Source organism: Aptenodytes patagonicus, chromosome W (assembly GCF_965638725.1).
Source record: "Aptenodytes patagonicus chromosome W, bAptPat1.pri.cur, whole genome shotgun sequence".
NCBI classification, from domain to species: domain Eukaryota; kingdom Metazoa; phylum Chordata; class Aves; order Sphenisciformes; family Spheniscidae; genus Aptenodytes; species Aptenodytes patagonicus.
Window position 1 is genome coordinate 35,705,518 of NC_134981.1, and position 15,098 is coordinate 35,720,615.

The 15,098-nt window shown below is 45.3% G+C and overlaps 1 protein-coding gene across 1 annotated transcript in view; it reads right to left on the bottom strand.

Moving 5' to 3' along the window:
- The window catches only part of LOC143172030 (zinc finger SWIM domain-containing protein 6-like), a 144,461-nt gene that overhangs the window by 11,276 nt on the left and 118,087 nt on the right, over positions 1–15,098 (bottom strand). Inside the window, exons 9-10 of the mRNA XM_076361250.1 lie at positions 10,851–11,111; positions 7,443–7,578 (exon numbers count right to left, since the gene is read on the bottom strand). Of these exons, the coding sequence (XP_076217365.1) occupies positions 7,443–7,578; positions 10,851–11,111 (397 nt within the window). The remainder of the gene's footprint in view (positions 1–7,442; positions 7,579–10,850; positions 11,112–15,098) is intronic.

Sequence of the window (15,098 nt, forward strand, 5' to 3'; positions counted from 1 at the left end):
AGATTAGGGAACATCATAACAAGCACAAGCAGATTTAGCATTCTTCACTTTTTTTCCCTTTCAAACATCAATTATTTATCTAGGTTTTAGCAAAGCTACTTTGTGATTAAACATCACCATTAAAGTCTGACTCCCAAAGCCTGGGTTGAAATTCAGGCTTAACAAGGGATCAGCCAAACTAAGCCAAACATTCAAGTTCAGATTCCAAGTGAGCAGTCAACTAGGTCACCACAGATCCACATTCTCCAAGGCTCTACTCCATATGCTTCAGTGCTGCGAGCAGAGAACTGTAGACAGAAGTGACCATCAAGAACAGCACACCCTGTCCTTGCAGACCTGAGGTGCATGCATGAAAGGCCTTATGGTCTCAGCTTCCATTGATTTCACACTAAGTGTTCCACACACTAAAAGAGGATTTAAAAAAAATGAAACAACAACAGATGATTTTGAATACAGAGAGGCAAAATACTCCAGAGTTGCCATCATGGGTCAATAACCTGTGTAGACTTGTGTATACACTGACACTAAACACTTATGTCTGGAGAGCAACTAGCTGCAGTCTTCGGAAGTTAACTTCTGATAAATGTTCAAGAAAAGAAAGAAATATGCTCCACTTCTAAAAGCATGAGCAACCGCAGAGATTTCTATGCGTAAATATTTCACCCATGCAATGGAGGAAGGGATGCTCAAATTTCCCTCTTCTGACCCATTCGCCATTTCAGCGAAGCCACCGAGGCGAAGGGCTCTGTAGTGGAGGATCGCGCGGGAGGACCCTTCCTGAAGCGGCAAAACCGCGGCAAAAACAGCGAAGGCAAAAGCACAGGGAGTGAGAGGGTGCCCCAGCCCCCCGGCTCGCCTCCCCGAGCCGGAGGAAGGAGCTCCTGACGAGCGGCAGCTCTGACTCAGCGTGGGCGGGGACAGGCGGGATGGCGGCCAAACCCCCTCACATACAAGAGCAGGCCCCAGGGAGCGCGAGCGACCCGGAGCACGGTAAGCAGGGCTGTGGCATGGCAGTTCACGAGGGAAGGCGAGCAGTCCCCCTCCTGGCTCTAGAGGTCAGCTCAACTAGTAGTCGTCACCTTCCCAGAAGAGGACCAGCTATGGTTTCCACTCGGCCGAAAGCCGTTGCCAGAAGGAATGTGGTGACCCAGATGGAGCCCTCATGAAAGCATACAGCTGTCCAGGTCTCTGGCTGCAGGGAGTGCCTGAGCCTGTCAGCTGTACTGGAGGGCAGCAGAGACACCACCTGTGTGTGGTGTGACCAGGTGGATGATCTGCTCAGCCTGGTGGCAGAGCTGAAGGAGGAAGTGGAAAGGTTAAGGAGTATCAGGGAGTGTGAGAGGGAGATAGATTGGTGGAGCCACACCCTACCATCCCTCAGGCAAAGGCAGCAGATGGAGGCTCCACAAGAAGCAGAGGATCCCCTGCCCTCTTGCCACCAGGTAGAAAGAGGGGACCTAAGTGACAGGGGGGGAATGGAAACAGGTCCCTGCTTGGGGTGCCAGGCAAACCCCCGCCCGGCCTCCCTCACCTTCCCGGTTGCCCTTACACAACAGATATGGGGCCCTGGAACTTAAGGGCCAGGCAAACGAGGATGTAGATGAAGGTCCATCCAGGAGGTTGCCTAGGGTGAGGCAGTCAGCCCCACGCATTATGACTGCCTCTGCTGAGAAAAAAAGGAGGGTAATTGTCATAGGCGATTCCCTTCTGAGGGGAACAGAGGGCCCAATATGCCGACCAGACCCATCCCACAGGGAAGTCTGCTGCCTCCCTGGGGCCTGGGTCAGAGACATTACTAGGAAGCTCCCTGGTCTCGTACGGCCTTCTGACTACTACCCACTGTTGGTTATACAGGCTGGCAGTGATGAGGTTGCAGAGAGAAGTCCTACAGTAATCAAAAGGGACTTCAGGGCACTGGGGCGACTGGTTGAAGGATGAGGAGCACAGGTAGTGTTTTCCTAAATCCCTACAGTGGCAGGGAAGGATACTGAAAGGAGCAGGACAACCCACCTGATCAACACGTGGCTCAGGGGCTGGTGCCATCGGAGGAATTTTGGCTTTTTTCATCATGGGGAGGTTTACACGGCACCGGGCCTGCTGGCAACAGATGGAGTCCAGCTATCTCACAGGGGGAAAAGGATCATAGCTCATGAATTGGCGGGGCTCATTGAGAGGGCTTTAAGCTAGGTTTGAAGGGGGAAGGGGATAAAACGAGGCTCACTAGAGATGAGCCTAGGGGTGGCATGCCGATGCTGGGGGCGAAATCGATAGCCCAGCTCAAGTGCATCTACACCAATGCACGCAGCGTGGGCAGCAAACAGGAGGAGCTGGAAGCCAATGCGCAGCGGGAGAGATATGACTTAGTCGCCATTACAGAAACATGGTGGGGTGACTCTCATGATTGGAGTGCTGCAATGGATGGCTATAGACTCTTCAGAAGGGACAGGCGAGGAAGGAGAGGCAGTGGGGTGGCCCTGTATGTTAGGGAGTGTTTCGATTGTCTAGAGCTCAACGATTGTGATGATGATACGGTTGAGTGTTTATGGGTAAGGATGAGGGGGAAGGCCAACAAGGCAGATATCCTGCTGGGAGTCTGTTATAGACCACCCAACCAGGATGAAGGGGCGAATGAAGCGTTCTACAAGCGGCTGGCAGAAGTCTCTCAATCGCTAGCCCTTGTTCTCGTGGGGGACTTCAACTTCCCGGACGTCTGCTGGCAATACAAAATGGCAGAGAGGAAGCAGTCTAGGAGGTTCCTGGAGTGTGTGGAAGACACCTTCCTGACACAGCTGGTAAGTGAGCCTACCAGGGGAGGTGCCTCGCTCGACCTGCTGTTTACAAACAGAGAAGGACTGGTGGGAGATGTGGTGGTCGGAGGCCGTCTTGGGCTTAGCGACCATGAAATGGTGGAATTCTCGATTCTTGGTGAAGTAAGGAGGGGGGCCAGCAAAACCGCAACCATGGACTTCCAGAGGGCGGACTTTGGCCTGTTCAGGACGCTGGTTGAGAGAGTCCCTTGGGAGACAGTCCTGAAGGGCAAAGGGGTCCAGGAAGGCTGGACGTCCTTCAAGAAGGAAGTCTTAAAGGCGCAGAAGCAGGCTGTCCCTGTACGCCTTAAGAAGAATGGGCGGGGAAGACGACCGGCCTGGCTGAACGGGGAGCTCTTGCTGGGACTCAGGAAAAAAAGGAGAGTTTACCGCTTGTGGAAGAAGGGGCAGGCGACTCAAGAAGAGTACAGGGATCTTGTTAGGTCGTGCAGAGAAGAAATGAGAAAGGCAAAAGCCCAGCTAGAAGGCAATCTGGCCGCTGTCGTTAAAGACAAGAAAAAAGCTTTTACAAATATATTAATGACAAGAAGAGAGCCAAGGAGAATCTCCATCCTTTATTGGATGCAGGGGGGGAACATTGTCACCGAGGATGAGGAAAAGGCTGAGGTACTCAATGCCTTCTTGGCCTCAGTCTTTAACAGGCAGACCAGTTATCCTCAGGGTATTCAGCCCCCTGAGCTGGAAGACAGGGACGGCGAGCGGGATGAACCCCCCATAATCCAAGAGGAAGCAGTTAACAACCTGCTATGCCACCTGGATGCTCACAAGTCTATGGGGCCGGATGGGATCCACCCGAGAGTGCTGAGGGAGCTGGCAGAGGAGCTTGCCAAGCCACTTCCCATCATCTATCAGCAGTCCTGGTTAACGGGGGAGGTCCCGGACGACTGGAGGCTTGCCAATGTGACGCCCATCTACAAGAAGGGCCAGAAGGAGGATCCGGGGAACTACAGGCCTGTCAGCCTCACCTCAGTGCCGGGGAAGATTATGGAGCGGTTCATCTTGAGGGCGCTCACAAGGCATGTGCGGGACAACCAGGGGATCAGGCCCAGCCAGCACGGGTTCATGAGAGGCAGGTCCTGCTTGACCAACCTGATCTCCTTCTATGACCAGGTGACCCGCCTAGTGGATGAGGGAAAGGCTGTGGATGTGGTCTACCTGGACTTCAGTAAGGCCTTTGACACTGTCTCCCACAGCATTCTCCTCGAGAAGCTGGTGGCTTACGGCTTAGACAGGTGTACTCTTTGCTGGGTAAAAAAACTGGCTGGATGGCCGGGCCCAGAGAGTTGTGGTGAATGGAGTTCAATCCAGTTGGCGGCCGGTCACGAGCGGTATTCCCCAGGGCCCAGTTTTGGGGTCGGTCTTGTTCAATATCTTTATCAATGATCTGGATGAGGGGATTGAGTGCACCCTCCGTAAGTTTGCAGACGACACCAAGTTGGGCGGGAGTGTTGATCTGCCTGAGGGTAGGAAGGCTCTGCAGAGGGACCTGGACAGGCTGGATTGATGGGCCGAGGCCAACTGTATGAGATTCAACAAGGCCAAGTGCCGGGTCCTGCACTTCGGCCACAACAACCCCATGCAGCGCTACAGGCTTGGGGAAGAGTGGCTGGAAAGCTGCCTGTCAGAAAAGGACCTGGGGGTGCTGGTTGACAGCCGGCTGAACATGAGCCGGCAGTGTGCCCAGGCGGCCAAGAAGGCCAATGGCATGCTGGCCTGTATCAGAAATAGTGTGGCCAGCAGGAGTAGGGAAGTGATCATGCCCCTGTACTCGGCACTGGTGAGGCCGCACCTCGAATACTGTGTTCAGTTTTGGGCCCCTCACTACAAGAAGGACGTCGAGGTGCTGGAGCGTGTCCAGAGAAGGGCAACGAGGCTGGTGAGGGGTCTGGAGAACAAGTCTTATGAGGAGCGGCTGAGGGAACTGGGGTTGTTTAGCCTGGAGAAGAGGAGGCTGAGGGGAGACCTCATCGTGCTCTACAACTACCTGAAAGGAGGTTGTAGCGAGGTGGGTGTTGGTCTCTTCTCCCAAGTAACTAGCGATAGGACGAGAGGAAATGGCCTCAAGTTGCGCCAGGGGAGGCTTAGATTGGACATGAGGAAAAATTTCCTTACTGAAAGAGTGGTTAAACATTGGAACAGGCTGCCCAGGGAAGTGGTTGAGTCCCCATCCCTGGAAGTATTTAAAAGACGTGTAGATGAGGCGCTTAGGGACATGGTTTAGTGGGCATGGTGGTGTTGGGTTGACCATTGGACTCGATGATCTTAGAGGTCTTTTCCAACCTTAATGATTCTATGATTCCACCTCACAAACATGAGACAGACATTCAGTCTTCATGTTTGCTTTCTTCTTTCCCCCCCCCTCAAAGCAACATTTAGTTTTAGTTAGGTTTGTATCAGGAGTGCTTTGTACACTGAACTACCACTTTGGTGTGAATGGAAAGAGTAACCAACCTTCTTTATGAGAATTTTTGCGAAGTGCCGAGGAATGCAGACAGACATGGAATAGAAAGCGTCTGCATCTGCCATCACCACAGTTCAAGATAGCAGTCCACATTTCTTAAGAGTGCCAAATATATTAAAAAAACCAACCAACCAACCAACCAAACAAAAAAACCCATAAAAAATATAAACTCTCATCTGCCTTATAAAGTGATGCCAAGAGAGCTATGGAGAACAGCCCTGATTATGCTGATGTCTCCTGTGATTTTACCAAATGGAAACAAACAACTCTTTCTTATACTAGTCTGTTTGAGAAGTAACTTCCTTGGCTGAGATGGCAGCTTCATGCCAAAAGATGGCTGGAGCTCCCCATGATTAACTAGAGATTTCATCATTTGGATCTTTCAGTGCCTTGCTTGTTTTTCCAGTTGAGAAAGGAAACTTCCAGAAAAGAAGTTTTCAGTTATGATTTGTTTCTGGGGAAAGCCCAAATCCTTCTTCAAGAGGAATGGCATGCTGTCGTCACATTCACTGAAGCATTCAGTGCACTGTGCAAAGCTGCTGATAGATGTCTATTCCAGCCTTTCAATATGGTTTCAGTAGTTTAGTTTAAGGAGGAAAACTCCACACAAACAATGTCTGAGAAACACTTTAAGGTAGTGACTGGAATTAAATACAAGGACACAAGTCTACTTTATAAAATTGATCTTTTTTTCTTTAAAAAAAACAAAACCAAACCAAAACAAACAAACAAAAAAAACCACCACACATTTTGTACTATCTTGCTGATCTGGTATGACCAGGGTTATTGATGCACTTAACTTGCAATGAAAGAAAAGGGGTGTACCTAGATGGCCCCGACAGCTTTCTGATCATATGTTTGAATGTTCTCAACAGTTTATCAGTAACGCACTTTTGTCTTCTCAATCTATTTCCTAAAATTCTAATCATAAGCAGCAAGTATGCAAGGTCACTCTTCATATTTCTTAAGATTCCTTCCCTAACTTCCACTATTAGATGCTCTTGGAGGCAAAAAAAACCCAAACAGGATAAGCAGACCTTTGGCTTGACCTGATAGTAGCTATGTTTTGTTCTTATGCATGCCCTCCCGTTTAGTCCTTTGAACACAGGATTATTTCCTCCCCATTTAGCTTTCTGGAGAAACTAGCTCCAGAATACACACCTCCAAACCACTAGGACACAACCTGTCTGATGAAGCTAAATGCTACTTGTGTGTCCTTCAGTCACTGTGCAATCATTCTTGATAATAATGACCAGGAAAACCCAACACTTTTTTTTTTTTAAATCTGGGACTTGATTGCTCTTAGTATTCAGTTGTGGCTATTCTTTGTCAACCATCATTTACCACAAGTTCTTGACAGCAACCAGACAACCAGATGGGACAAGTTTCTTCCCTGCACTGTATGTGGACAACATAGATTTATCACTGATCATTTAGGCTCTTGGAACTTCCATCAGAAGACCCTTCTTAGCCACTATTAACAATCTGGCCTGCCCTGAGATAAAGCCAACACACACTGAGCACTCCCTAAGAAACATCTTTATCCCCAAATACTGAAGACAAATGGGATGCAAGTCAGACATTTTGTTGTCATATGACATACTCCCAACATTCACCCAGAAGTGTGCAAGACTGCTTAGTTTTGAAGCACAAGAAAAAAAGTACTGTCTCAGACCACACCATATGGTTTCAAATTTATCATTGAGGGCTAATTTATAAAGAAGGCTGGTGGAACAAATAGTCCTATCATCTGCCAACAGCAGATGATCCTGAGACTGCTGGTGAGATGCCTCTTTCCTCATTTCCTCGTCACTACCATCACACACACACACAACCACATCAGTAAGAGAACACACGTGCTAAAGCTGTCGTTTAACACAAAACCACATGCCCCAAGAGTGGAATTCTAGAAGGATTTGTAACACAGAATGCTGTTTTACAGTTGTAGATAAACACTAATTGTACCTTTATAAATGTTTATACTGTAGTTACTACAGACATCAACTGCTTTTACAGATGACAGAACCAAAGTAATTTCTCCTTAAAGGAACAATGCTTCTTTTAGAAAAAAAGACTAGGTCTTGATTATCAAGCTTTTTCCCCTTTTCCAAACTGCTACTTGTGCTCTTTCTAGATGACTTGTGAATACATACCGCATGGCTCTCAGTGCAGTTTTGTATGCCAATTCAGCATCATGAGGTAGGAGAGAGGTGAAAAGATACTTGGCAAATGTGTGCATTGGAACACTCTCTCGATGGATGACTTCGCCTAAACCACTATATGGTCCAGCTGTGGGAAAGAGAAAGATAATGTCAGTCTTTACAGACTGTTAAAACCCAACTTCTGGACCTTTAAAAACATTCAACTATACCTTGAGTTAGAATTGGTATTCAGAGACAGTTTGCTGTACAAAAGGTTGTTACATTGATATTTTTGTGAAATATATTACAAGTATATTAAATACCATATATTCTTTGAGACAACAAGACAGACTGCAAATTGTATAGTACTAAGCACACTACCAGTGCACATACAAATGACAGAATGGTCCCAGGGCTTCATGGGGCTCATTCAGCAAGAGTCTATGGTATGCAAAAGTAGAAGGTGATAATCCTAGCTTTGCCTCTGCGTAGTTATATTGTGCACATGAATCCCTATGCACCCTCTGTTGATGCATAATTGCTTTATCACAAATCCACCAGGAAAAAAAAAAAAAGTGGTTACAGTGGAAAAACATGTATCTTTAATTGAAGTTATATGACCAATCACTACAGCAGCACCTGATCCCTATTAATGTCTCACCTGACATTAGGCATTTAAAATAACCCTTTGGTCTGGACTTGGTCTCCAGAGAAGACTAGGTCAGATCTTGCACCAAAGCTGCTTTTGTTAGTCCATTATAGCCACGCGATCTTAAAAATTGTATTTGTTGTGGGGAAACTATTCCCACTGTTGGGGCAATGGATTTTGCTCGCACTCAGTGCAGCTACTGCAGTACTTCAACTTCATAACAGCAGTGTCAAGTTGACAACAGAAATGACAATTTAAAAAAAATTAAATGCAACTATTTGCTTGCTGAGTTCTGAATGTTCACGGTGCATATGAATCCCATTTTTACATTTTTCCTGCAACCTTAAGACTGTTATTCCTATTAATAGGAAAACTGTGTCAAGCAGTTTTTTACTTCAGTGGCTAGAGGTTCAGGCATTAAATGTTGCAAGATACAGAATAAGAATCTTACATTAAGTATTATTAGACAATTATTGCACGAATAGCAGCCAGCAGTCCTAGAAGTTACTACTTCCTCTTCTACTAGAGATTCCAACCCACCACACTTGGATGGATGAATGTGTGAGCAGACTTCTTCACTGCAGTCACACGTGTCATAGCTTCCAGCAGTGGTTCAAACTAACATGGCTGACCCTACACTGAAGCAGATGAGGAATACTCATAAAATTTATTCAACCACTTCTGCTGCAGAGGATGAACTCCATGAGAGAGAGATAGTAACAACTTGGACCAGCACAGCTGTTTCAGCAATGTTTTTCTGACTGGTGCCTTAGCACAAAATGCAAAGATAAAAATCACTAGGCATGAAAAAAAATCTGAGCTCCATAGGTGGGCATTTCTGAAGACTGGGGCTGATCACAAAGGAAGCATCAATAAAGATTAAGTAGGTGACAGTGTGTCTCTCAATCTTTTAAAATGAAGCTGAAAGTCATTCAAAACTAGCTGGCATTGCTTGAATGAAAGAAGCCATTTCATGTATGTTTGCCAGTTGGTGGTCCAGTCAGAAACTCAGGACACGAAGACTACATGACAAAGCATTTATATGAAAATATATTCTGCCATTAACTTAGCAGTCAAGCAAAAAATTAGAACACTTCTTGCAACACAGTCTTATGTTCTGCTTTCCCACGCATTCAAATGGTAACTACATACAGCATGCATTAATCTGCATTAACAGCATAGAAATCAGCTTAATATTGGATTAAGCTTTCTTTATTATATCTACAGGACTTTTAACTATAAAAACACAATTGATATGATTAGAATCTTAAATCACTGCACAATTTTTCCTCCATGTGAACTGGCAGTTTCTGCCTAACCTGGAGTAAACTGAAGCTATTGCAGAAAAGCCAGATTTCTCAGCACACAGTAATGCAAGACCATCATTGCACACTGCTCACCACAGCAATTTTGTAGGTAGTTATTTTAGCAGATTTCCTGCTATGATCACTTGTTTACTACTCTAAGAAAACAAAAAGAATATCAGTGATCGAAGTAGTAAACTAGAAGTATCAGAGAATACTTGAGAGAAATCCCGCCTTTTCCACATAAAGCATCCTTGCCAGTAAATAGATGCAGCAAATTAATTTTATAATCCATAGGATCCCTCTATGGTGGTTAATAGCTGGATTCAGCAAGCAGCTGTTCTTGTCCAAAGGCCATAAAGCAGCGGTTACAGCCACACCATAATGGAAACTCTCCCTATGGTGCAGCTTCTCTGCAGTTTCAAATGGCACCATCAGTAGGTACCAAAGTCTTTAAGGATCTGGGCAATAATAGTGACTCAAAGCTGAGAACCCTAAACAACATACTGCAACTCTTTCATTAAAGAAGTAGTTTTAAAAGACAAATGTCTTACAGAAAGAAAGCAAAACCTGACTGCTGTGTAACAGTCTTCACAACTTACCTAGAGCAGTATCACACCCCACCATCCCTTGAGCAAGCACTCAAAACTTGGACCGTGCCTTTAGCTAATTGGTTCCTTTAAAGTTTTTTCTTACATTTAAAAAAACGAAAACTAGAAAGACAACCTTAGAACCCACAAGACTACTCTCTGAACATGAGGCTTAAGTGCTATATGTTAAGCCTTTTTAAAAGCTAAGGCAAAAGCATGCACTTTTTTGTACAGATTTTATTGCAATACACCGGCTAATTCCCAAATACAAGTTATTTGTCTTAATCAAAATTTAGTCACAAGACCAGGCCTTAAGCCTCAACATTTGACCATCTATTTCAATTTTCATGTATGATACAAACTTCAGAGGCAAGTCATTTTCCTAATTGTTACAAAGAAAATGTTATATTTCTGTCCCAGCAATTCTAAGTGAATTTTCTGAGCTCTTCACTTGGGAACAGAGGTAAAAATGTTCATACATTTACAAAGCTGCCAGTCCTTTTTCAGGATACAAGTGACATTTAGAAATTTGTTACCTGAGAACTGTTGATGATAACTGATGTCTATATTATTTAATTGTGAGCCTGGGTTGTATAATTAGGATACTGAGATTATGACAAGCAACAAATCTAAAGAACAAAATGCAATAAAAATTAAAATGAAAGGCTTATAGGTCAGTAGCTACCTTATCTCTACAGTCATGTGATATCTGAAGTATGTTTGATTTTCATAAGAGACTGGAAATAAAATTTTGCTGGAGTTCTATGTCAAAAAACATCTTAAGTATGTAAAGGCAGTTTCCACTGGAACACTAATTCAGTGGGCTTATGTAAGTGAAGAGAGTTTAAAGAAGCAGTTAGCATCTACATTGAGCTACCTTCTAATAGGAAGACTGCTTGTTTTCGAAAAATCTTCACCAGAGTATCATCCAATTCAATTTCCTGTAGCTTAGAAATGAGCTGCTCCTCATTTCGACAAACCTTCTCTTGTGCATACAAGCCATCTGGCATTATTCGTTGCTGTCCCAGCCCTATCAATGCTACTTCCACAGCCAGCGTTAAATAAGATTCCCCTTCTTCTAAGAACTTGTGTGCAGGCAGGTGCTGGTACTCCAGAGATTTGCATTGCCCCACGTTCTCTGTAAAGGGTGACACAAAGAACAACACATCAGGAAGTCATTCTAATCCATAATCTGCCTATAATGCCACATTTACAAATGCTTCCTCTGTCAGTATTCATTTTTTAAAATGATTTAAATTATTAGCACAATCTCAAGATCCAATGATCCAATCTAAACTACCTGATCCAATTCCACGTGGCAGAAATACACAAAACAATTAGGTTTTAAAAAACCCACTCGAGTAAAAAGAAAAGTTTTCATTTTAAACTGCATGATTTAGAGAAAGGCAGTTTCTCCAGCTTTGTGTTAATAAGGCCAAAATTGGAAGATCTATTTCAATTTTTTTCCCCACCCATTTCCGTACCTCCTTAAAGCTTTGATGTTGTATAAGTGGAAAAGGAAGGTGCTTATACACCTGCATAGATTTCAGCTGAAGCTATTAGGATTGTGCAAATACAGTAGGCCTGGGAACTCCACAACTTTAAAGCATCCTGTTTGCTAGAGCTCTTTTCATGCTTTTTTATTTGTTACAGTTTTATTTGATAAACATGTATAATGTTTCTGACTTTTATTGACACTAGAATTGCTACTTTTAGTAAAGATTACTTGTAAATTCCACACAGACCAAGCCATAAATTGCTTTAAAGAGTACTACTGATTCATTTGACACTTCACAGATACACCATATGACAAAATGCTATTCCAGCCTGTAGCAGTTTACAGTCTAGTTTGGGAACAAAAAGTTGTAATGTACAGATGTAAGGAGATGGACAGCTGCAGCAAATGAGAAGGCAGAATGCATTTGGTAGATTGCATATGCGTGTGTAGGGGGAATTTACTTTTCAACACTGTCCTGGTTTCGGCAGGGATAGAGTTAATTTCTTTTCTAGTAGCTGGTACAGTGTTTTGGATTTAGGATGAGAACAAAGTTGATAACGCACCGATGTTTTAGTTGTTGCTAGGTAATGCTTACACTAGCCAAGGACTTTTCAGCTTCCCATGTTCTACCGACTGAGAAGGCTGAAGGTGCACAAGAAGCTGGGAGGGGGCACAGCCAAACTGGCCAAAGGGACATTCCATACCATGTGACGTCATGCTCAGTACATAAACTGGGGAAAGCTGGCCGGGGGGGCCACTGCTCGGGGACTGGCTGGGCATCGGTCGGCGGGTGGTGAGCAATTGTACTGTGCATCACTTGCTTTGTGTATTATTATTATTATTATCATATTATTATTATTATCATTTTATTTCAATTATTAAACTGTTTTTATCTCAACCCACGAGTTTTTCTAACTTGTGCTCTTCCAATTCTCTCCCCCATCCCACCGGGTGGGGGGGAGTGAGCGAGCGGCTGCGTGGTGCTTAGTTGCCGACTGAAGTTAAACCACGACAGTCCTTTTTGGCGCCCAACGTGGGGCAACACAGCAGGAGAAGTTTTTGAAAAAGGGAAGGAAATAGTCCAAATCCTGCTGAAGGCCGGTTTTGCCATAAAACAAAGTAAGGTCAAGGGACCTGCACAGGAGATCCAATTTTTAGGAATAAAATGGCAAGATGGACGTCGTCAGATCCCAATGGATGTGATCAACAAAATAACAGCCATGTCTCCACCAACTAGCAAAAAGGAAACACAAGCTTTCTTAGGCGTCGTGGGTTTTTGGAGAATGCACATTCCAAATTACAGTCTGATTGTAAACCCTCTCTATCAAGTGACCCGGAAGAAGAACGATTTCAAATGGGGCCCTGAGCAACGACAAGCTTTTGAACAAATTAAAGAGGAGATAGTTCATGCAGTAGCCCTGGGGCCAGTCCGGGCAGGGCAAGAGGTAAAAAATGTGCTCTATACCGCAGCCGGGGAGAACGGCCCTACCTGGAGCCTCTGGCAGAAAGCACCAGGGGAGACTCGAGGTCGACCCCTAGGGTTTTGGAGTCGGGGATACAGAGGATCCGAGGCCCGCTATACTCCAACTGAAAAAGAGATATTAGCAGCATATGAAGGGGTTCGAGCTGCTTCAGAAGTGATCGGCACTGAAGCACAGCTCCTCCTGGCACCACGACTGCCGGTGCTAGGCTGGATGTTCAGAGGGAGGGTCCCCTGTACACATCATGCAACTGATGCTACATGGAGTAAGTGGGTTGCACTGATCACACAACGGGCTCGAATAGGAAACCCCAGTCGCCCAGGAATCCTGGAAGTGATCATGGATTGGCCAGAGGGCAAAGATTTTGGAATATTGCCAGAGGAGGAGGTAACGCGTGCTGAAGAGGCCCCAATGTATAATGAACTACCAGAAAATGAGAAGCAATATGCCCTGTTCACTGATGGGTCCTGTCGTCTTGTGGGAAAACATCGGAGGTGGAAAGCTGCTGTATGGAGTCCTATGCGACAAGTTGTAGAAACTGCTGAAGGAGAAGGTGAATCGAGCCAATTTGCAGAAGTAAAGGCCATCCAGCTGGCTTTAGACATTGCTGACCGAGAAAAGTGGCCAGTGCTCTATCTCTATACTGACTCAGGGATGGTGGCAAATGCCCTGTGGGGGTGGTTGCAGCAATGGAAGCAGAGCAACTGGCAGCGCAGAGGCAAACCCATCTGGGCTGCCGCATTGTGGCAAGATATTGCTGCCCGGGTGGAGAACCTGGTTGTAAAAGTCCGTCACGTAGATGCTCACGTACCCAAGAGTCGGGCCACTGAAGAACATCAAAATAACCAGCAGGTGGATCAGGCTGCTAAGATTGAAGTGGCTCAGGTGGATCTGGGCTGGCAACAGAAGGGTGAATTATTTCTAGCTCGGTGGGCCCATGACACCTCAGGCCACCAAGGAAGAGATGCAACATATAGATGGGCTCGTGATCGAGGGGTGGACTTGACCATGGACACTATAGCCCAGGTTATCCATGAATGCGAAACATGCGCTGCAATCAAACAAGCCAAGCGGTTAAAGCCTTTTTGGTATGGAGGACGATGGTTGAAATATAAATATGGGGAGGCCTGGCAGATCGATTATATCACACTCCCACAAACCCGCCAAGGCAAGCGCCACGTGCTTACAATGGTGGAGGCAACCACCGGATGGCTGGAAACATATCCTGTGCCCCATGCCACCGCCCGGAACACTATCCTGGGCCTTGAAAAGCAAGTCCTATGGCGACATGGCACCCCAGAAAGAATTGAGTCAGACAATGGGACTCATTTCCGAAACAACCTCATAGACACCTGGGCCAAAGAGCACGGCATCGAGTGGGTGTATCACATCCCCTATCATGCACCAGCCTCTGGGAAAATTGAACGATACAATGGACTGTTAAAGACTACACTGAGAGCAATGGGTGGCGGGACGTTCAAACATTGGGATACGCATTTAGCAAAGGCCACCTGGTTAGTCAACACGAGGGGATCTGCCAATCGAGCAGGCCCTGCCCAGTCAGAACTTTTACATACTGTAGATGGGAATAAAGTTCCTGTAGTGCACATAAAAAATATGCTGGGGAAGACAGTCTGGGTTATTCCTGCCTCAGGCAGAGGCAAACCCATCCATGGGATTGCTTTTGCTCAAGGACCTGGGTGCACTTGGTGGATAATGCGGGAGGATGGGGAAGTCCGATGTGTACCTCAAGGGGATTTGATTTTGGGTGAGAATAGCCAATGATCTGAATTATGTGATGTTAAGTACTAATTATAGTTATAATAGTTATACTAATAATACTAATAATATTATATGCCATACTAATGTTATTACAATAAGAATCACCCAGACTAATGAAGAATAACTTCAGTGAAACCAAGCAAAGCACAGTGATGATGGTACCAGAACTGACTTCAACATGGAACAATCCAACACCACATACCATCTCCATTTTTCCTGCCCTGAAAGATTATTATGACAGATGGAGCCCGAAGTCATGGACTAAATGAACTCACCGAACATTTTAGAGGGATGGCCCACAGACGAAGGGAATGATATCTCTGTGTGTGTGTATATATATATATATATAAAGGGGTGGTGATTA